General features: G+C 32.1%; 1 protein-coding gene across 1 annotated transcript; it reads left to right on the plus strand.

The window, feature by feature from the left end:
• Positions 1-9,309: 9,309 nt before the first annotated feature.
• LOC146927361 (non-specific lipid-transfer protein-like) lies at positions 9,310-10,645 on the plus strand. Its single transcript, XM_085700650.1, has 2 exons — positions 9,310-9,702; positions 10,440-10,645. Exons 1-2 carry the CDS (start codon positions 9,365-9,367, stop codon positions 10,450-10,452), a joined length of 351 nt encoding a protein of 116 aa, XP_085556776.1. The 5' UTR covers positions 9,310-9,364; the 3' UTR covers positions 10,453-10,645.
• The last annotated feature ends 13,454 nt before the right edge of the window (positions 10,646-24,099 follow it).

The following is a 24,099-nucleotide window of genomic DNA, read 5'->3' on the forward strand; positions in this document are numbered from 1 at the left end:
ATTAAAAAAATGTAACAAACACGATATGAATATATGTTTGATTTTTTTCTTCATCATTTAAAAAGTGTAACAAACTAAATGAATATATTTATACTTACTTTTTTATTATCCAATTATACCCTTAAACAACTTTTTTTTATAATAAAGATTGTTTTTGGTGTTATTGAAATAAATAATCATGTTTTATTTGGTTTGTTATAACTAGAAAGCAACCAATATTTATATTTTCAGTTTTAATCAAAATCAAAATTTCATAATAAAAACATCGTTCATAATTTTTAAACGTTATCGCAATAAAAAGAGCAGAAAAGACGTAGACGTGAATGCCAGTCTTTTCGCGAGCAATAATAATAATTATAATAAATTATACTAAAACACGTCTCTCTATATATAAAATAAATTTTGCGAATCTAAATATATTTTTTTAATTTCAATATGATATCAACTTTATATAGTAAAAGCGAACTAAAACATGGATTTAATTTTTTTAACTAAATAATAAAAAAAAATTAAATAGATCACATTTTAAATCAAATAAATAAATTATTAGTATATCTAAAACTTTTTTTCGTTAAGAAGTTAAATTAACTCATCTAAATTGATACCGAATAGAATCAAACATAAGACCTTGAAGAGAAACACACTTCTATATCTCAAGTAAATATCACCAAAACAACCCAAGTAGGTTATATCTAAAACTTATGCATGCACATGATTTATTTGGAAGGTTGCCGACCATACTGTTTGTCAGCAAACTTCACCGTCGGTGTTTTATAATCACGGCACCGAATTCATAATGCAATATATACTTGGGGACCTACCATGTTTTGTTACCCATTCAAATACAGACTTTAGCTATTTGGCTGACTGAATTACAGTTTTTGTTTGGCAATACAGTAACTAGTTCCTAACCAATCATCTATTAGATAAACCAACATCTATAAGGTAACATCTAAAAATCTAAATTAATTATTGGAGATATAGATTACTAGTACATTGGTCCTAGTAGACATTAGTATAAATAACTTGTAACCAATCTATATCTTTAATAGTACCTCACAAGTTAAAAGATGTTCTAAACACTATTAATTTGGGATGACCAATACAAAAGAACATCAAAGAGAAGAAAATATAAAGAAAATAAAATAATTTCAGAAAGACTATAGAGAATAGTGTTACGCATGTTGAAATCGTTTTTCTATTTAGTAACGGCAAAGACAACGTTAAACTTCATTGTTCATATATTGGTAAGTCCCTTATAACAAAATTTCATATCCTTAACACTAAGAAGTGAATAGAAAATACATAAACAACACATAATAAACCCTAAAACAATCCAATCATATGAGCAAATCATGCATACTAATGCAATGCTCATCCACCTCTACTTCATATGCATGTCTACCATATTTCTAAATCTAGATAGTAGATTAGGTGTGCATACTTGGTGTCTCACTTGAATAAACACCTTATTGGTTGAATTCTATGCTTCGTACTATCACGAAAAAGATATTTTCAGATGTTTAATCAGGGTTGTCCAGCTATCGAAGTATGTCACAATATTGAGGAATCAATGTGAATCACTTACAAGTTCTATGTTGAGGAAAATCACAAAATTCTCCTTAAATTAATGTTTTAATAATAACAATTAATGCATTAAAATAGAGAGAATAACATTTGATCTAACTTGGGCGTGTGTGTGTGTGTGTGTGTGGTGTGGGGGGGGGGGGGGGGGGGGGGGTGGGGTGGGGGTGGTCTGTTTTGTGTATTATGAATTTTCAAAAATACAAATAATAGTGGAAAGAAATAATGGAAAGAGACAACAACAATCACAACAAAGAATTGAATTTATCCTGGTTCACCCTTCAATTCGGAATTACTTCCACTCCCCTTACACTTCCAAGAGATTTTTCTACTTCAATCAAATTTGGATTACAGCAACAGTACTAAGAGAATTGCTCTAAATTTCCTTGCGTCAACTTAGAGGTCTTCCTAATATCAATCCAGAGATACACAACAATAAGTTGTTTACAAATGATGAAGTCACCCTTAGTATAGTTTTTGTTTTTATGATGTTTAATTAGGTTGCTAAAAATGTTGATGATGTTTATTGTTTCTTCTATATTGTTTAGCACATGTTAAAGCACCTAGAAATCCATGATATTAGGGTCTCTCAAAGTGTCTTGTGTGTCAAATTTCCTTTTTGTGGCGTAAATCTTCATTTACAAAAGGTCTTATTCGATTCAAACTGTCTTGAATTGTATCATTATCTATCTCTGGTCTTGACCTTATGAGTTCATTTTTTTTATTCGATTCACAATCTTCTGAATCATATCATGCCTAAAACGATTCACAAATTGCTAAATCGAATTAAGTTTTCTCTCTGGTCTGTTTTGTGTATTATGAATTTTCAAAAATACAAATAATAGTGGAAAGAAATAATGGAAAGAGACAACAACAATCACAACAAAGAATTGAATTTATCCTGGTTCACCCTTCAATTCGGAATTACTTCCACTCCCCTTACACTTCCAAGAGATTTTTCTACTTCAATCAAATTTGGATTACAGCAACAGTACTAAGAGAATTGCTCTAAATTTCCTTGCGTCAACTTAGAGGTCTTCCTAATATCAATCCAGAGATACACAACAATAAGTTGTTTACAAATGATGAAGTCACCCTTAGTATAGTTTTTGTTTTTATGATGTTTAATTAGGTTGCTAAAAATGTTGATGATGTTTATTGTTTCTTCTATATTGTTTAGCACATGTTAAAGCACCTAGAAATCCATGATATTAGGGTCTCTCAAAGTGTCTTGTGTGTCAAATTTCCTTTTTGTGGCGTAAATCTTCATTTACAAAAGGTCTTATTCGATTCAAACTGTCTTGAATTGTATCATTATCTATCTCTGGTCTTGACCTTATGAGTTCATTTTTTTTATTCGATTCACAATCTTCTGAATCATATCATGCCTAAAACGATTCACAAATTGCTAAATCGAATTAAGTTTTCTCTCTGGTCTTGTGTTTTACCCTGTTGAATCGTTTCATTGTTCTTTGATTCATATTAATATTTATTTGGACTACTTTGATCCGATTCACATATTGCATGAATCATATCAACCTCCATAGCTCCAGATATGTCCATTTACACATGTCTGAATTGAATTACACATTACATGATTCAAATTACTACGTTGTTTTTGCCTAAAATATTGCACTCCCAAACCTACTAAATCAATTGCAACTATCATTCTTATATATAGCTATACTCATACTACTGTCAAACTTACTAAATTAATTGCTACTATCATTCCAGAGTCTTCAAATCTCTCTCTCTCTCTCTCTCTCTCTCTCTCTCTCTCTCCCTCTCACTCTCTCCATTTCTTCTTGAGACTAAACACTTTTTCTAAAAATCTTTGTGGTGTTTGAGTCATAGATTGCTTGAGTGCTATAAGGATTGTAGACTGGTTTCTTTCAACGAACTTGATTGGAAAACAAGAGTCCAAAGGAAAAAGAGTGATGTCTTTCCACCTCTCCAAGGGAATTGGGGGTTCTTTCTAATCTTCTCAAGTTCAAGAGGGTTCACGCTCCGGACATAGCAAATAAGAGTTCGAGGTGAAGAACTTCGAGGATTGCATGGGAGTTTGAGTTTTGAAGACTTGGAGAATCACCAATTTCAAGGGTTACTTGAAGATTGGGGGTTGTGGTTGCTTAGGATTGAAGATTAGGGTTATCGAGAGAATTTGTTGTAATCATAACAATTGTATTCAAATTTTAACAATAGTGGAAGTCCTTAATAGAGACGTATTCTATCAAGAAGACTACACGTACCTCTAAAGCGAGGACGAAAAGGGGAAACTACTATAAATATTCTGGTGTTCTTCTTTTCCCTTTTCTCTTTGATTTTGCTTTATTAGTAGTATATGAATTTTAAAGTTTGTATCTAGTTGATTTGATTTTGATCAATTTTTATACTTAACCTAATCTTAATTCATTGAATTAATATTCTTCTCAAATTCAAGTTTATCACAATTAATATTCAATTTTTATACTTAACCTAATCTTAATTCATTGAATTAATATTCTTCTCAAATTCAAGTTTTATGAATTGTATTGTTGATGATGGATATTTGACGTGCATATTAAGATTCAATATTAAATCTTAGTGTTTTAATCATTGTCTTAATTTTTGTTATCATTATTGTGCACGAATCTGAAAAGTCAGACATTTTCTAATTACACATTCGCTAAACTCTTTTGAAATTTCAAAAATGTTATTCACTCTTTCCCTCTAGTGAACCTTCTAGTTCGCCATATAGACCAACAAAAGATAGTGTTTACACAAACTCTAGGAATAGTAAACAGATATGAAGCTCAGTACACTTAAAGTGTAACCTTACAAATGTTTCTTTTTCTTTTTCTATACAAGGTATATACTATATACGAGTATGTATATAATTACAATAGTTTATATAAACAAGATAGACTTTGTATGTATTCTTTAGGGTAGTGTTTTGTCCTAACCTTATGCAAACAAACTCTTGGTCCTTTATATAGAGATGAAGTAGATGACCGTTGATGATGAAATCCTTGTCTTTGAATGCCTGAATGAATGTTGAGATATCATTGAGAGTTGGAAATCAGAGCTTTAGTCCTTCAATTCCATCAATGATTATCTTAAAGGAGTTTTGTTTAATTGCATAATTCCGAATAAACTTTTCTTCTTTGAGATACTAGAAGTTGCATAAATCGATGATGATTTACTCAAGTTAGATGCTTGGTACAAAGGATCTCACTCCAGAGGATTGTAAATTAGCATTGACTTCCACAGTTGACCTTAATCTTGGTGCAAGGTTTTGTCTTTATCTATGACACAATACTAATCAAGGTCCAAGGCTTCCAAGAACTTAGCGTAGATAGCAGCACAAATCTAGAGCTTTGAGTGATAGTTCAGATCTTTAACCTTTCTTCCAGAGCTTTGACTTGGTGCAGAGGTTGTACTTCACTTGTACATAGAATCTCCCATACACTTAAATATACATTATAAAATCCCAGTTGTTCTAAAACATGCTTCATACATTGCTTTGTTATCATCAAAACTTGGGCTTTGTACTATTAACCAATTTTGAACTAACAATCTCCCATTTTTTTTGATGACAAACACCAACAATTTATTTAGACTTTAGCATATTGATGGACAATTTTTCAAAAAGACAGCGCATTAACGTAGAGTGAGGTTTGTAACCTCGCCCTGAATTTTCGAAAATACAAATAACAGTGGAAAGTAAAGAAATAATGGAATGAGACAACAACAACAACAACAACAAAGAATTTATCTTGGTTCACCCTTCAATTCGAGATTACTTCTGCTCCCCTTGAACTTCCAAGGGATTTTTCTACAGTAATCAAATTTCGATTACAACAACATTACTAAGACAACATTGCTCTAGATTTCGTTGCGTCAACTTAGAGGTCTTCCTAATATCAATCCAGAGATACACAACAATAAGTTGTTTACAAAGGATGAAGTCGCCCTTAGTATAGTTTTTGTTTTTATGATGTTTAATTAGGTTGCTAAATTTTTTGATGATGTTTATTGTTTCTTCTATATTGTTTAGCTCATGTTAAAGCATTTAGAAATCCATGATCTTAGGGCCTCTCAAAGTGTCTTGCGTGTCAAGTTTCCTCTTTATGGCGTAAATCTTCATTTACAAAAGGCCTGATTCGATTCAAACTGTCTGGAATAGTATCATTCTTTATCTCTGGTCTTTTTTCTTCCCTATTTTACTTCATTTATTCATACTTCCATACATACATTACTTCATTTTCATCCATGTATTCATTCATTCCTGCAATAATTCATTCATACATACATTCATAGAATCATTCATTCATTCAAAATTTAAATATGCAAAACAAAACCAAGAGACTTCCTATGCTCAAGCACACAAGCAAGAGACTTTCAAATGGGCAATAACAACTTAAAGAGACTTCTAAGATTTTACCAATAAAAGAGTTTACTTACACTTGATATACAATCAGAGGTGTAAACAATTACAGAACAAAATAAACTTTAAAGACTTAGAATTTCTAAGATATGAACTCAGTAAGAAATTCTTATGTGTTCTATGCTCTTTTGAATTTGACAGAGTAAGGGCACAATGAAAATAGCAGAATCTTGTTATTACTCTTCAAGTCTTCAACTTCTTACGTAGGCAAGAATTTTAGAGACGTTGGAATGTTTCCTGATATGGTTAATGTCATTTGAAGAGACATTCGAAATTTATTGCTGCAAATAAAATTACCCGTTTCATTCCTTTTGTCCTTGAATTTGACTAAACACGTGATTCAGAAGAAGACAAAGATGAGTAGACATCTGCGTCCCTCAGAGTCTAGATACCTTAGAGTCTGGGTGACTCAGAGTCTGAGTGACTCAGAGCTTGAGTGTTCAGAGTCTGGTCTTCACTTGCTTCTAAGTGACTTCCTTTCTTCAGATCCAAAGTGTTGATTTCTGGTTGACATTTCTTCAGATCTTCTACCGAGTCTTTTAACTTCTCTTGTACTTCTGATTCTCCTATACATGTTTAGATTTTGTTAAATTTAAATCTATGATCCTGCATACTTGAAGCTCTAACGGCACAAGATAAGAAAACAAAAGTAGAAATAAAATCTTGGATGTTGTGTATTGTTAATTATGAAAGCTTTAAATTTTATCTTTTTAACATGTGCCTTTATTGTTTAATTCTTTTTTTTTTTTTACCTTCTTAAGTCTTAACTCATGCTCTTAGAACACAAGTTAGCATGACCATATTAATATATCCAATTGTTCTTTAATAACTTGTTATCATCAATACTTTGGAGGCATTGTACAAAACCAATTTTATTTCAAGAAATTATTGTCATTTTATCTATCAAAAAATTGCATAAGTTTGCCAAATAGCCCCCGACTATATATGGCATTTATGAATTCGGTGAACTATGCTAGCTTTGCTGACAAACAGTATGGTCGGCAACCTCCAAATAAATTATGGTGCATGCATAAGTTCAGATATGTTATTTATTTATTTGAGTTAACATATGATTTTAAAACCTTTAAAAAACCTATTTTTTTCGTTAATTGATTTTAAACAATTTAATTCACGTTTTAAAGCCTTTTTACTACATAAATTAGTTGATGATATATAGATAAAAAAAAAATTAAAAAAAAAACGTTTTTCTTTTTAAGGAGGAACTAGTATATTACATAGTCATACAGTCATTATCATCAAATATAACACATACGATAGAAATAAATTAAAATCGAATGCTAGTGCGACAGGATGCCAATAAAAAGAGACTGTGTACCATAATTCATTTAATACAACCCACAACTACCACCCAAATATATATATTTTATTTAGTATGTATATTTTTTTTTTTTGAAGGAAATTTTTTTTATCTTTTATTTTCTGAGATAAAATCATTCAAAAAATCACAAACAAATACTTAAAAACGATTTGAATAGTCATAAAAAGAGGGTTGGTGTTAGAATATTTTTATTCGTCATTCTTTTACACTTTATATTTGATCAAGAAAAGAAAAATAATCTATGGACACCTAGAAACCCATTCTAGTTTGAATAAAAGGAAGGAAAGTGGAAGGAATATAAGATATTGAGAGGAGAGGACTTTGGATGTTAATTTTTTATTCAATACAATATCCTCTCATTTTGGAGAACTCAAAAATTGTATTGGATGAGAGTTTTGAGGGTTTTAGAAGGTTTATATTCGTAAAATTAAAAATAATATGTTAATCATAAGCATTAGTTTAGCATTATCTAAAAAATCGCCCTTTCAAAAAATATGAAAGATTTCTCTGTTTCTCTATATATTTCTCACCCCTCAAAAGTCTCCCTCCCACTCCCCTCCAAACTCTCAAACAAATAGAAGAGGAGACAATAGGGAAAAAAAATCAAAATTTACTTAAAGATTAGAAAATGTGTTTAAATAAAAACACAAAGAACTTGATGAGTAAAAGATGCGTTTAAATGGTTTAAATGATAAAACAGAAAGACTCGTCAAAGTGGGATGTCGGTCTGCTGCAGTCATCAAGTTACACAGTCACTCATTCACGAGTTTCTGACCATTCGATTAAAATCAAATGGTACAAATTTATACTCAATATTTTATGGATTAGAATTTTCAAAAAATTTATTGTTTCGAGACAGACACATCAAGATCGGATGATCAATATTTTAATGATTGATATGAAAAAAGTGATTGCATCTAAGAAAAATATTTATTTGGTCACAAACATAAATATATCTTTTTTAAACACACATGGATGAAAAAAATAAAGAAAAAAATACTAAGGTGATGTGACTAAATTTATCTCATTTATATGCCTATGTTTCATTTGAATTTGATCTCAAATAAAATTGCGTAGTTCAGTTTATAAGAGACTATTTGGCTTTGTTTGGGAGTTTGGAGGTTAGAGGATGGGGGAGAGAAATATAAGGGAAAATTGAGAAATCTTTTACATTTTTTGAAAGATTATTTTTTTAGAGAGTGATAAATTAATGTTCATGGCTAATATATTTTTAATTTTAAGAATATTATATTAACTCCTTCAAAAAAAAAAAAAGAATATTATATTAACATATATTAAAATTGAAGAATTCCTATAAACCGTCTCAAACCCTCCAAAACCCTTTCTCAAATATAGTTTTTTACTTCTCTCAAATGAGTAGGGTTTTATATTTTGAAAAAAAATAAGCCCCTCAAAGCCCCTCCTTCTAGTGCCCTCTATATCTTCCACTTACTCCTTTTTTTCCTTCTAAACCCTCCCCTCCTTTTTTCTTCAAACTCGCAAACAAAATCTTAGAAAAGGAAGAACTAATAAACACACTACAGAGTTATACAATCCACCTGAGCACTAGGTCGAATGTGAGTATGGTCCATTATTATCATCAAATCTAACAGCTCATGAGAGAAACACTTGTGTGAACCAGGACTAAGAATTTTGGTTTGGTCACACACACAAGTTTTTTCATTCTCTCTCTTCACTTTTCTCTTCTCCATTTTCTCTCTCTTCTCTCTCTTCTCTCTTCTTTCTTTGTGTGTGACCAAACTAAAATTCTTGGTCCTGGTCCACACAAGATTTTCTCCAGCTCATGGTTGTATTAAATTAAAATTGAATAATAATGAGACAAGTGTCCAGTAATAATATACCAATGCCATCACTATGCTCAACTTCCCACCTTCTCCAAATTCCAAATCCCACCTCTTCTTTTTTCTATATAAACCTCCACCTTCTTACACTTACACTAACAAAACAAACAAACAAACAAATCAAGAAAAACAAATTTTATTTTAAGAAAAACAATGGCAAACATGAAGGTAGCATGTGTTGTTTTGGTGATGTGCATGATTGTTGCACCTATGGCAGATGCTGCAATCTCATGTGGACAAGTGAGTGGTGCTCTTTCTCCATGCATTGGATATCTTAGAGGTGGTGCTGGTCCATCTCCAGCATGCTGTGCTGGAGTGAAGAGACTTAACGCCGCCGCCACTACCACACCTGACCGTCAGGCTGCTTGCAACTGCTTGAAAAGTGCTGCTGGTGCTATTTCTGGTTTGAATACAGGCGCAGCTTCTTCTCTTCCTGGCAAATGTGGTGTTAACATTCCTTACAAGATCAGTACCTCCACCAACTGTGCTACGTATGTTTATCTAACTTAAAAACTTTCATTCTCAACATGTAATTAAAAAAAGGTTAATAGGTCTTTACCCCTGTAATATAGGTCATTTAAAATATTTTTTTTTGATTTATCCCTTGTAAAAAAAAATTGTTTTGATTTACCCCCTAGTAGGCCAAACAAAAACCAATTTTATTTTATTTTTCAAGAAATTTTCGTTTTTGTTTGGCCTATTATAGGGGGTAAATCAAAACAATTTTTTTTTACAGGGGGTAAATCAAAATAAAAATTTTACAGGGAAAAAAACCGAAAATGACCTATATTACAGTGGGTAAAGACCTATTAACCCTAAAAAACTATTCATCAAATTCGTGGTTATTTTAGTCTTTTTATAGACTATTGTGATAACATTTGAATTTTTATAGAACTAATTTATACTTTTAATTTTTGGATAATATTATGAATATATTTTTTCGTCTTCATAAGTTTAGCTCAGTTGGTAGGGACAATGCATAATATATGCAAAGTCCGGGGTTCAAACATCGATCACCACCAAAAATAGAATATACTATTTCAATTTCTAAGAAAAATTTATATATACACTATTTGTTCAATTTTTTATATTATTTTTATATTTTATAATATATTCTTTGTTTTTGTATTTTTTTGTTTTAGATTACATTACTACTAATCTACTGTTTCTTTACTAGTTTATTTTATAATAGTTGCTGATTTTTCTTTTTTGTTGGTCATATTTACAGCATCAGGGCTTGAAGATGATATTGCAGCTCCAAAGTTATGGAAATTTTAAGTATATGAGTATCATTAATGTTATTAAGAATAAAAATGAGAGTGGTGGAGGCTCGTGCTATTATGGCTTCATCCTCTTACCAAACTTGTTGGATAGTCCTTACTGTATCGTTGTATGAATTACAATTACGTAGTGAAATATTTTAATCTGGTTTTTTTTTTTTTTTGAAGAGGCTAAAATGGAATATATTACCACAACAAAAAGGCCTTTCTAGCACAAGGTGTGCTAAGGAAGTAACACCAAAGTACAAACTGAGTCTTAGCAATATTTACAGGGAAACCGCCCAACCCAAGAAACAAAACAGAAAGAAATAAACAGTTAACCAATTCCTAAAATGGTAAACGGACTGAGCCACCAGCCATGATAATTAGAGGGGAGAGTAACATATTTCTCCTTCAACCACATGAAAGTTAAGGACTTTATCTTGTCTACCACTTGCAAAATAGAGCACTTTTTATCAGAGAATATTCTGTTATTTCTTTCTTTCCAAATTTCCCACACGGTTGCAAACCAAATAACGTGAAGGATGAAACACCTTGTTCTAGCATGGCCTCCAATGAGATTGAACTGATGAAAGTGACTTAGAGCATCAGAAGGCAAAACAGAACATACTCCAATCCACCTAAAAATATGATTCCAAACCGTCCCAAAAAAGTCACAATGTAATAATAAATGAGAAGATGTTTCCACCTCCCCACAACCACTAACGCAAGACTGGTCATCAACACCAACAACGTGACGACGAAAAAGGTTGTCCTTAGTAGGCAAACTATCACGTAAGAGACGCCAAGCAAATAGCACCACCTTCAACGGAACTTCCCGATGCCACAAAGACGACACAGGCACAGACACCGCAGCTTCAACAGGATCATTAACAGTCAAAAAATTATATGCACTTCTAACACTATATACGGAAGATGTTTCCAACCGCCAAAGTCTCCTATCTACCCTGTCAACCTGCAAAGAGACATTTTGAAGTAAAAGCCTAAGTTCTCCCACTAACTCCTCCTCCCACACAAACAACCCACGCCTCCAAGACCACGCCGCCCCATCTCTCCCCCAACCTAACACATGCATAACAAACACCGACTCATTCTTCAACATCGACAACTCAAACAATCTATGAAATCTATCTCTAAAAGACACTCCACCCACCCAAGCATCCGTCCAAAAGAGAGCATTTCTACCATCTCCCACGTAACGACTAACATTACCACCAAACCATTCCTCCGAACGCAACGCTGAAATATCCCTCCACCAAACAGATGCCTCACGACCACCCTCTCTAACACAACCCCCCTCCATCCCGTAATGAGTCGATAACACCTTATACCATAAACTATCTCTATCTACCAACAACCTCCAGCACCACTTCCCTAATAATGCAGTATTAAAATCCCTAATTCTCCTTACCCCCAAACCACCAACCTCCTGACTCCGACAAATAGACTGCCAATCAATCCAAGATATTTTCCCGTGGTCTACACTCCCCCCCCAAAAAAATTTAATAAAAAGAGATTCGATAGAGGATACGATACCTGACGGAGCCTTGAAAAAAGAAAGAGCATATACAGGCAACGATGACAGGACAGACTTCAGCAGAACAAAACGACCACCCAAAGACAAGTATCTCGAACTCCAACCTGACAGTCTAGAATTAATGCGCTTTAAAAGGGGATCCCAAAAAATCAACCGACGTGCATCTCCACCAATAGGCAACCCAAGATACAAAAACGGAATAGAACCCACCTTACAATTCAGAACCAAAGCTGCTTGAGATAACCAAGAGGCGGGGACATTCACCCCAACTAGCATGCTCTTTAAGAAATTAACTTTTAGTCCAGACAAGTCTTGAAATAGAAGAAGAACTGCTCGCATAACTCGAACATTAGCCCATGATTTCTCACCCAAGATTAGAGTGTCATCCGCAAACTGCAAATGAGAAACTGTAACCGGTTCGTTCCTCCCCACTGTGTAGCCGGAGAATAAATTGTTATCTGTCATTGATTTCATCAACACATGAAAACCCTCTGCAGCCAGAAGAAAAAGAAAAGGTGACAAAGGGTCACCCTGTCTCAACCCTCTACCCAAAGAGAACTCATTGGTGGGAGACCCGTTCACCAATACCGAGGCTGTAGCAGTCCCAATACATTCTTTTATCCACTTCCTCCAAAGAGTCGGAAACCCCATTAACAGCATCACCTCATCTAGATAGTTCCAATCAATTGAATCGTATGCTTTTTCAAAATCGACTTTAAAAAGAAGCAACTCCTTCTTACATTTTCTAGCTTCGTCAACTGCCTCATTTGCCACCAAAATCCCATCAAGAATCTGACGACCTTTAACAAAAGCCGATTGAGTTTCTGAAATTACGGAACCAATCACCAAACGGAGCCTATTGGCAAGGGTTTTCGCCAAGATTTTGTACAAACTACCCACCAATGAAATTGGACGAAAATCATTCAACCGCTGTGGATTATCAACCTTAGGAATAAGCGCAATGAACGTGATATTTATCCCCTTAGTCAATTTTCCGTTCCTATGAAACTCCACCAAGAAACACATCACATCATCCTTCAGCATATCCCAAAATTCCTTTATGAAAACAAAAGTAATACCATCCGGACCCGGGCTTTTGTAATTACCACAGTCCCACACTGCAACTTTTACCTCTTCCAGCATAAAAGGTTTGATCAACCCACCCATTTGACGACAAGAAAGAGACCGAAATTGTAGAGCACCCATACTAGGCCGTGGCCTTCTATGTGCCTGAAAATGTTCAGAAAAATGGGATAACACAGCCGCTCGTATGTTGTCAACCCCTTCGATCAATTGACCATTCACCATGAGACATTGAATTGCATTCCTTTGTTTTTTACTAGTCATGACACTATGAAAAAATTTAGAATTTGCGTCCCCTTCACGTAGCCACTGCATCCGCGATTGTTGCTAACAAATACTAGAATGAACCCGAGATAACGAGAACATATCCTCCGTATACCCATGGAGCTCTTCGATTTCATCCTCCTCCAACACCACTGACTCGGCTTTCAACTCTATTGTGTCTATACAATCCTTCAACTTTGATATCCTTGATGGTAAATTTTTTGCGTGACGCTGATGCCAATCTTTTAAAGCCAATTTCATAAGCTTTAATTTTTCTTTCAAAACGTAACCACCCCACCCATCCACCTGAAAACATAAGCTTTAATCTTTTAATCTGGTTTTTATTTTGTTATCTCCATACTCTTATTTTAATTGATTTTCTGAATTTTCATCATGTTATCAGAATAATCCTTTATCTCATCTTTTATAAAAAAAAAGCAGTTAAAATGCCAAAAAAAACAAAAAACTAAAACCTTTCTAAGAAATAAAGTTCTAGATCTATATATCAGATAATAAGACAAATGAATTAAACATTCTAAGAAATGACGCAGTATAGAAACGCAGGCTAGTAAACGCTAAACATATATAGAAAAGAAATAAGTTTGAAATCGACAAACTTGTGAAAATAGGGTTCCGTAATCCACCAGAAATTGAGAAAACTCTTTAAAATATTATTGAACGAATAAAAGTTGTCTCTTAGACTACAATTGTGCTAAAATAAAAATACTATTAAAAATACTATTAAAATAATAAAGAAACTCTCCTACATCAGTCTCCTCCACCTCCAAAGAACTCACCCCCGCCGAGTTCTCATTCTAATAAAGATCATCCCATGGATGTTGACCCCGCCAATGAACAAGAAACTACCCTCCAAAGATGGGTTGATTTGGAAAATATAGAAGTTATATTTATGCAATTGAAAATAACAAACTGAAATAAAAACAGAAAAATACTAAAATTGTGCTAAAATAAAAATACTATTAAAATACTAGCGAAAAGAAAGGCACTATCGTGCCCGTCTGTCCGCTATTTCTACTGCGCTAACGCATGTGATTATTTTATTATGTTTGTTCGTATAATTTTGATTAAATTTTTAAATATTAATGGAAATTATTGATATATTGATTTATAAACAAAATATTGTCAAGTTATATAACAATTATTTACTAGCGGAAAGACGGGCACTATCGTGCCCGTCTGTCCGCTCTTTCTACTGCGCTAACGCATATGATTATTTTATTATGTTTGTTTGTATAATTTTGATTTAAATTTTTAAATATTTAATAGAAATTATTGATATATTGATTTATAAACAGGATATTGTCAAGGCATATAACAATTATTTATGAACTCAACATATTTTATTTTTTATTCTAATAGTAATTACTAACATCATAACAAAAATGTATAAATGTCATGTTATGTAAAAGAAACATTGCTATGATTGCGATAAAAGAATATCTTTAAAAACTACATTTTTCATTAAGTCTTCATCTTCTCCTTCTATTTTTCCTTCTTTAATGAAAACTTTTGTTGAATTTTGAGAAACTCCTCTTGATAAAGCTACATATAATTGACCATGGCTGAAACATGCCGTGAAAGATAGATTCCGATATTGAGAATGGTCTGCCCTTTAACATTAGTTTTTGCTCACATTTGTTACTAATATTTTTTTTTAGAAAATTTAAAGTCCAATCTTTAACATTATATTTTGCTCACGTTTGTTACTAATATTTTTTTCAGATGATTTAAAGTTCAATCTTTAACATTATTTTTTGCTCATTTTGTTACTAATCTTTTTTTTAGAGGATTTAAAGTTCAATCTTTAACAATATTTTTTGCTCACGTTTGTTACTAATCTTTTATTAGAGGATTTAAAGTCTAATCTTTAACATTATTTTTTGCTCATTTTGTTACTAATCTTTTTTTAGAGGATTTAAAGTTCAATCTTTAACAATATTTTTTGCTCACGTTTGTTACTAATCTTTTTTTAGAGGATTTATAGTCCAATCCTCATCGGCTATTATTTTTGTTTAAAAAAATTAAAAAAACTCATAGACTCGTGAGAAATAAAGCAGGAAAAAACATAAACTTTTGATTATTTTTTTTGCATAAGTGATTATTGTTCACCTTTGATTTTCTCAAATTCTGATTCATTCATTCTTCTAACAAAAAAAAGTAAAAACAAAGCTTGAATTGTAATGTTGGCGGAAAGTAAATTGATCGAAGTATAAAACAGAAAGATATTCAATTCATGAAGTGGACCAGAAAGATATTCACTTCATGAAGTGGACCTTAAAGATATTCCATTCATTGGTGCTTCAGAAGTATTAATCATGTTCATGAGCCTTGGAACTTTCTAATTTTTTAGAGGTGATGAGATGTGATCAGAGGGTACTATGATGAATTCTGGATCGATTTGAATCCATGAGAAGAGACATAAAGAATGTAAATATAATTTTTAAACTTTACGTGAGTTTGATCTGTGGTTAACGGTGGTAAAAGAATGTTAACAGTGACGATTAGTGACATTGGCTATTTTATAATCCACGTATGGTAAAAGAATGTAAATATAATCCACGTGTTATTTTATAATTGGCTATTTGTATTTAAAAGTAAGGGTGTTTTTGGAAAGAAAATTCCAACCCAAAAGTATGTTGAAAGGGGTAGTTTTCTTTATATATAGTATAGAAGTATAGATGAACTCAACATATTTTAGTTTGTCTGCATATAAAATAAAGAAAAAATAATGATTTTTTATTGTTTATTCTAATAGTAATTAGTAACATCATAACATAAATGTATAAATGACATTTTATGTGAAAGAAACATTGTTATGATTGCGATAAAAGAATATCTTTAAAACTACATTTTTCGTAAAGTCTCCATCTTCTCCTTCTATTTTCCCTTCATTAATGAGAACTTTTGTTGAATTTTGAGAAACTCTTCTCGATAAAGCTACATATAATTGACCATGACTGAAAACATGTGGTGGAAGATAGATTCCGACATTGGGAATGGTCTGCCCTTTAACATTAATTTTTGCTCACATTTGTTACTAATATTTTTTTAGAGGATTTAAAGTCAAATCTTTAACATAATATTTTGCTCACGTTTGTTACTAATATTTTTTTCTAGAGGATTTAAAGTTCAATCTTTAGCATTATTTTTTGCTCACGTCTGTTACTAATATTTTTTTAGAGTATTTAAAGTTCAATCTTTAACATTATTTTTTTCTCACGTTTGTTACTAATCTTTTTTTTTAGAGAATTTATAGTCCAATCTTCAACAATATTTTTTGCTCACGTCTATTACTGATCTTTTTTTTAGAGGATTTAAAGTCCAATCTTTAACAATATTTTTTGCTCACGTTTGTTACTAATTTTTTTAGAGGATTTAAATTCCAATATTTAACATTATTTTTTGCTCACGTTTGTTACTAATCTTTTTTTTAGAGGATTTAAAGTCCAATCTTTTCCATTATTTTTTACTCACGTTTGTTACAATTGATCAAAGACTAAGGATGAGTAATTTATATCAATAAAATAATATGGAATACTATTTTTTGTGGAAGGGATATGAAAATACTTGACAATCTTTGTCGGTTGTATTGAGGGGAACAACACAGATGTACAACATAAAAGCGGCTGATAAAAAGTAACATGAGTTGTTGTTTTGTGCTAGTTTTTGTGAGTTTGATCTTTGGTTAATAGAGGTAAAAGAGGGTTAATGGTGACGATTAGTGACATGAATTACTAATCCACGTATTATTTTATAATTGACTATTTGTATTTAAAATTAAGTTTATTTTTGGAAAGAAAAGTCCAACCCAAAGGTGTGCTTACAGATATAAAAAAAAAAAAAAAAAAAGCACACTATCATAGTTTGTATAAGCAATTATAAACTAGCAAAGTCAAATAATTCTTAAAATTAATCGTAAATAATTTGAATCATAATCACTTATAAACCAGCAAAGTCAAATAATCCATAAAATTAATCAACTTTGATTAGTTGTAACATGAAAGAAAAAAAAACTTACATGTTAATTCTGAATTCTGATGCAGAGGGCGGAGAGAGGTTGAGAAAAACTAAACAATGCGGGAACGAACTATGAACTGTGAGAACCCTACTTATTAATATTTTTAATATAGTGCTAACAAATCTTTTTCTAAAAGATTTTGAATCATAATATTTTTCTCACGTTTATTACTAATATTTTTATCAGAGGATTTAAAGTCCAATTTTTAACATTATTTTTTTCTCATGTTTGTTACTAATCTTTTTTTTTGCTCACGTTTGTTACTAATCTTTTATTAGAGGATTTAAAGTCTAATATTTAACATTATTTTTTGCTCATGTTTGTTCATAATATTTTTTTAGAGGATTTAAAGTCCAATCTTTAACAATATTTTTTGCTCACGTTTGTTACTAATCTTTTTTTAGAGGATTTATAGTCCATTTAATATAGTGCTAACAAATCTTTTTCTAAAAGATTTCGAATCATAATATTTTTGCTCACGTTTGTTACTAATATTTTTATCAGAGGATTTAAAGTCCAAGTTTTAACCTTATTTTTTTCTTAGTTTGTTACTAATCTTTTTTTTTACTCACGTTTGTTATTAATCTTTTATTAAAGGATTTAAAGTCTAATCTTTAACATTATTTTTTGCTCATGTTTGTTACTAATCATTTTTTTAGAGGATTTAAAGTCCAATCTTTAACAATATTTTTTGCTCACGTTTGTTACTAATTTTTTTTAGAGGATTTATAGTCCAATCCTCATCGGCTATTATTTTTGTTTAAAAAATATTAAAAAAACTCATAGACTCGTGAGAAATAAAGCAGGAAAAAACATAAACTTTGGATTATTTTTTTCATAAGTGATTATTGTTCAACTTTGATTTTCTCAAATTCTGATTCATTCATTCTTCTAACAAAAAAAAAAGTAAAAACAAAGCTTGAATTGTAATGTTGGCGTAAAGTAAATTGCTTAAAACAGAAAGATATTCAATTCATGAAGTGAACCTTAAAGATATTCCATTCAATGGTGCTTCAGAAGTATTAATCAAGTTCGTGAGCCTTGGAACTTTCTAATTTTTTAGAGGTGATGAGATGTGATCAGAGGGTACTATGATAAATTCTGGATCGATTTGAATTCATGAGAAGAGACATAAAGAATGCAAATATAATTTTTAAACTTTTTGTGAGTTTGATCTGTTGTTAACTGTGGTAAAAGAAAGTTAACGGTGACGATTAGTGACATTGATTATTAATCCACGTGTTATTTTATAATTGACTATTAGTATTTAAAATTAAGGGTATTTTTGGAAAGAAAATTTCAACCAAAAAGTGTGCTGAAAGGGGTAGTTTTCTTTATATATAGTATAGATTAATGAAACCCTCCTACATCAGAAATTAACTCACTTGAGTTGGTATCATGGTATTGGCTTGAGATCGTGCGCTTCTCTTTAGGTCTCAGGTTTGAATCTCTCCGATATCAATTTGAATAGGCTTGTTTAATTTCTACAATACACTTAGGGTCCGTTTGGTTCGAGAGTTTTGGAGGGGAGGGGAGGGAAGATTTTTAATTTGAAGTGTTTGGTTCAATTTGTAGGAGGGGAGGGGAGGGGAGGGGAGCAAATTTTATTGCACTGTCAAAATTATCCTTATATTAATTTAAAATCTCAATATTATCCTTGTAACAACATTTATTATTATTATTATGTTATATTATCCTTCAAACAACTTTTACTATTATTAGGTTATAGGTTATATTATCTTCTAACAACTTTTATTCCATATTATTGACAAATTTTTTCTTGTAACAACTTTTATTCCATATTATTAACAATTTTTACTTGTAGCAACTTTTATTACTCCTTGTAACAACCCTATTACTAATCCATTATTCCACCATCTACATCATGTTGTTATCGATTACATCATTATTGTTTCATTACTTTATTATCCTTATTTAATTAAGTTTAAGGGTAAAACAGTAAAATAATTTTAAAATCCCTCCCCTCCCCTTGTGAACCAAACACACTTTTAATTAAAATATTTCCCCTCCCCTCCCCTCAATTAAAATTCCTATCCTCCCCTCCCCTCCTAATTCTCAAACCAAACGGACCCTTAGTTTCTATCATTTAAAACTATAATAACTATGTTCTTTGAAACTTGACCGCTAACAATCGTGGTAACGTGTCTCGTCTTCTCAACGGTGACAATTACAACACTTGGCGTGGTTCCATGTTTGTTGCGCTCAAATCCAAGAACAATATTGGATTTATTGATGGATATCTCCTTTCTCCTAAAGAAAAAGATTCGGATTTCTCAATTGAATTCAGCTCTTTACCCAAATGCTTTTGCTCACTCCCAAAGTAAAAGTCCAAAATACCCCTACGCAACTAAACATGCGCTAGTGTATTCTGAATTTATGTTAAGTCACGCTACGTGACTTAACATGCGTTAGTGTATTATGAACGTGACTTAAGTCACGCACCACTTACCACTAGCGCGAGTTAACTCACGCTAGTTGGCAGATGAAGAACAAACGTTTTTCCAACTTTTGTCATCTTTTCAACATTCTTTCTACACGTTTTTTACCACTTTCACACGTTTTTTTTGACCACATTTATGTTAGATACAACCTAGGTTTCCATTTCTACCTATAAATACCCCTCCATACTTCCCTAATTCCTCACACCATATCACTTTCTCCCCCTCCTCACTCTGTCCCTCTATTTCTCTTCTTTTTTTTTTCAATATTCTCTTTGGGAGCAAAAGTTGATCAAACTTCGTCGGGGTAAAGTAGTGAGTAGCCGACTTGGGGAAGTGATCGACCCTTGGGATAATTTTAAATCTGCTTTTTTAACCGCATAAACTTTTTACCGTGGGTAAAAAGAACTTCTTGTGGTAAAAAGAAAACCAGATTTAAATTTAGCCCAAGGGATGATGATGTATTTTCCTCAAGAAGGCTGCTCATTATTTTACCCCACGAAGATTGATTACTTTTTACACCAAAAAGGAGAAAATAAGTAGATTTAGTGAATTTGTTCAAAATTATTGTATGAATAATTGTAATGTATGAATTATTAATAAAATGAGATATTGTTATATGCCTCAATTTTGTTCATTCCTTTTTATTTTATATTTGCTTTTATTTTCTAATGTTGTATTTAATGAATAAATATTAATTTAGTCCATTTACTTTTATTTATATTTGTATTTATTTAAAGAATAATATCGAATCAATAATTCAGAATAATGTTAACAAAATAATTTCAGAATAATGTTAATAAAATAATTTAGAATAAAGTTAAGAAAATAATTTAGATTAATGTAAACAAAATAATTTAGAATAAAGTTAACAAAATAATTTAGAATAAAGTTAAGAAAATAATTTAGATTAATATAAACAAAATAATTTAGAATAAAGTTAAGAAAATAATTTAGATTAATGTAAACAAAATAATTTAGAATAAAGTTAATAAATTAATTTAGAATAAATGTCTTCAATGTATCAAAAAAAAAATAAAGGCCTAATTGAAAATTATTTAGTGCATAGGTTTTATATGCACTAAAGTCAGTCAAAAAACAGTAAAAAAAACGTGTAAAACACAATAAAACCATGGTTGAATAACCGACCAAAGTCCAACAAACGAGTTCTTGAGTTGTGACCACCGGCCTAACTAGCGTGAGTTAACTCACGTTAGTGTTAATCTGGGCGTGAGTTAACTCACGCTAGTGTAAATCCTGGGCGTGAGTTAACTCACGCTAGTGTTAATCCTGGGGCTCAAGAACACATTTTTTTGACTTTGTTCAATGCATTTTAATTGATTTTACACGTTTTTGTTAAGTTTTTACACGTTTTTTAACCTTATTTATGGTAGATATAACCTATGTTACAATCTCCCCCTATAAATACACCTCTAAACTTCCCAATTTCCTCACACCATCTCACATTCTCACTCTCTCCCCCTTTTAATCTTCTTCCTTTCCTTCTTTTTTTCCTTCTTTATTTTGGTGTAAAATGGGAAAGAATGATAAGTAGTGGGAATGCTGGGGAAAATATAAGTAGTGAGCAGCTTTCTTGGGCAAAAAAACCAAATTGGGTAAAACTAAATGTGCAGATTTAGTTTTACCCCAGGAAGATCGGTTTTCTGGTGGTTTTACTAAGACAGGAACAAGGTTTAAATAATACCAAGATACAAGAAATCAAAGGACATTGAATCCATGAACTAATTCTGAAGTTCAGAAAGTTAGTTTAGAATGTTGATCAGAGAGTTGATCAGAACGTTCTGATGATAGTTCAGAAGGTTGTTCATAAGCAAACCCAGAATCATCAAGAACATGAAGAACATGCAAACTACAACGTGACATAAATATATGTCCAGGAAAGTACAATTGCATGGATATATCAGCAATAAAGGCTTGGACAAGGAAAAGTGTCAAAAAGGTCTTCAAGGTTCATTCAAGACTATGAACACTTGAAGTTCTAGGAATATTCCAAAGAGGATATTATCCTAGAGGTTACTTTACTGCACTTCAGTTATGTCTCTACTATTAGGATTGATTACATCAAAAGTAGTCTTACAAATCATCCTAAAGTAAGAGCAAATGAAACATTCTGATGGTCAGAATGTTCACTCCTGCACATGCTTCCAGCTATGAACAATGTAGTTGGTAGAAAGGTGAAAAAGGTAGCAAAAGGAGATCTTGCATCAGAGATAACTTGTCCTCTGATCAGAATCAAGCAAATCTCCTAGAAGCATGGGCCTGAAGCTGCAGACCCACTATCCTCTCTCTCATGCACAATATCCAAGGCAGATTTGAATCAACTTTATCCTACTTTATCCAGCAACTTTTGATGCATATGGAGAAGTTACTTTTTGGTAGATAAAGCCTAACAAATCTCATGTCACGCCTTGAACAAACCCAGAAACTCATCAGACATTCATCATTGATGAACCCAGATGAAGAACATCATGAATATCAACATTCTGATGAAGAAAACATCAACATTCTGATGTTCATCCTGGAAACACAACAACATTCTGATAGTTAGAATGTTCACCCAGATTTTCATTTAAAATCTTGTGGGGCCCAGGACACGTGGCATAACACCATTGGACGCCCTACAACGGCTATATGAGCCCAAAGACTCTATAAATAGAGATCTAAGACTCAGCAAAACTTGCACCATTGCAAAGCATACAAATAAACAACTTGAGATTGTTTAAAAGCTCTTGCAAATTGAAATTGATCAATCTCTAAGGCTTTTGTTTCCTTAGTGCACATCAATACTCTTTGTTATCTCTTGCAAAGATAACTTCTCTTCCCCCTCCTCTGTTTGATTCTCAAACATTCAAACTTCACACAAATTGCAAAGCATACAAGAAAATCACAAAGATTGTTTGAAGCTCTTGCAACTGAAATTGATCATCACTGAAGGCTTTGTTTACCTTCTTTGTAGTGTAAATCAATACTCTTTGTTATCTCTCTTAAAGATAACTTCTTCTTCTTCTCCCTCTTCTGTTTGTTTGTCAAACATTCAAACTCCAAACATCTTGTAAAGTCTCATCTAGCTTTAGGGGTACTAAAGTGTTAGTTTGAGCAAAAGGTGTAAAGGTCTAAGTGGGTAACTTAGCAAGAAGCAAAGAAAGTTTCATCTAGCTTTAGGGGTACTAAAGTGTTAGTTTGAGCAAAGGTTGTAAAAGTCTAAGTGGTTAACTTAGCAACAAGGTGCAAGCCTGCTGAGGCATAGAGAATACAGAGTTGTAAGTGTTCAGGTGAGCACAGATTGTAAGGTGCAGGATTTGAGAGGTTATCTCAAGCATCATAGTGGAAACTCTCACAAGACTGTGAGGAGTGGACTAACCCACATTGGGGAAACCACTATAAATCTCTGTGTGTTTATTCTCTCTTCCCTATACTCTTTATTTACTGCAAACACAAACACACACATACACATTTATCTTGTTAAACTGTTTCTGCACTCAGACATCAGAACGTTCTGAAGTCTGTTATTAACTTAACCATTCCAAGTTTCAGCTTGAGAATTACTTTTTAGGTTACAGGATAATTTTAAAGGGTCACAATTCAAACCCCCCTTCCTTGTGACTATTTTATCTACTTCACTCTCAATACTCTCATTGTGTTCTTGCTCTCTCTATCTCTATCTCTCTCTATATTGTTATTGTTTTCGTGTCAATACGTATATTTCTCTGCATATATTTGGTTCTGCCATAAGTTGTTTCAAGACTAATAGTTAACACGCCTCTATCAATACAATAGGCTACAACCAACAACGAAGGAGTTTAGGTACCTTCAAGTCCGATATATTATGAAGAATAAATATGAAGAATCTTAAATCATGGACCCAAAGGTGCTATAGGATTAGCGAGTGGTGAAAGGGTGATCATATTCAGACATCTACAACACCACAACACTTACTCAACACCTCATTTTTTTTCTCTATCTTATTTATCTTCCTATCACATTACAAACATATCACTTCCATCAAACCACTCTTTATTCCTCAAGGTATAAAATGTTAGTCTGCAAGCAACAAAGTCTAAAAGGTTGTAAGGCAAATAGGTATTGTGACTTAAAAAGGTACATAGATGCACAGCTTGTTAGGTGGGGTAGGGTAGGCCAACTGATTTGAGTTAATGGTTTAAGAGTTAGTTAGTTAGAGGTCTAAGGTTCAAGTCCCAGCAAAG

Source organism: Medicago sativa, chromosome 4 (genome assembly GCF_051527215.1).
Source record: "Medicago sativa cultivar Bolivia chromosome 4, Bolivia_mono, whole genome shotgun sequence".
In the NCBI taxonomy this organism is placed as follows: Eukaryota; Viridiplantae; Streptophyta; class Magnoliopsida; order Fabales; family Fabaceae; genus Medicago; species Medicago sativa.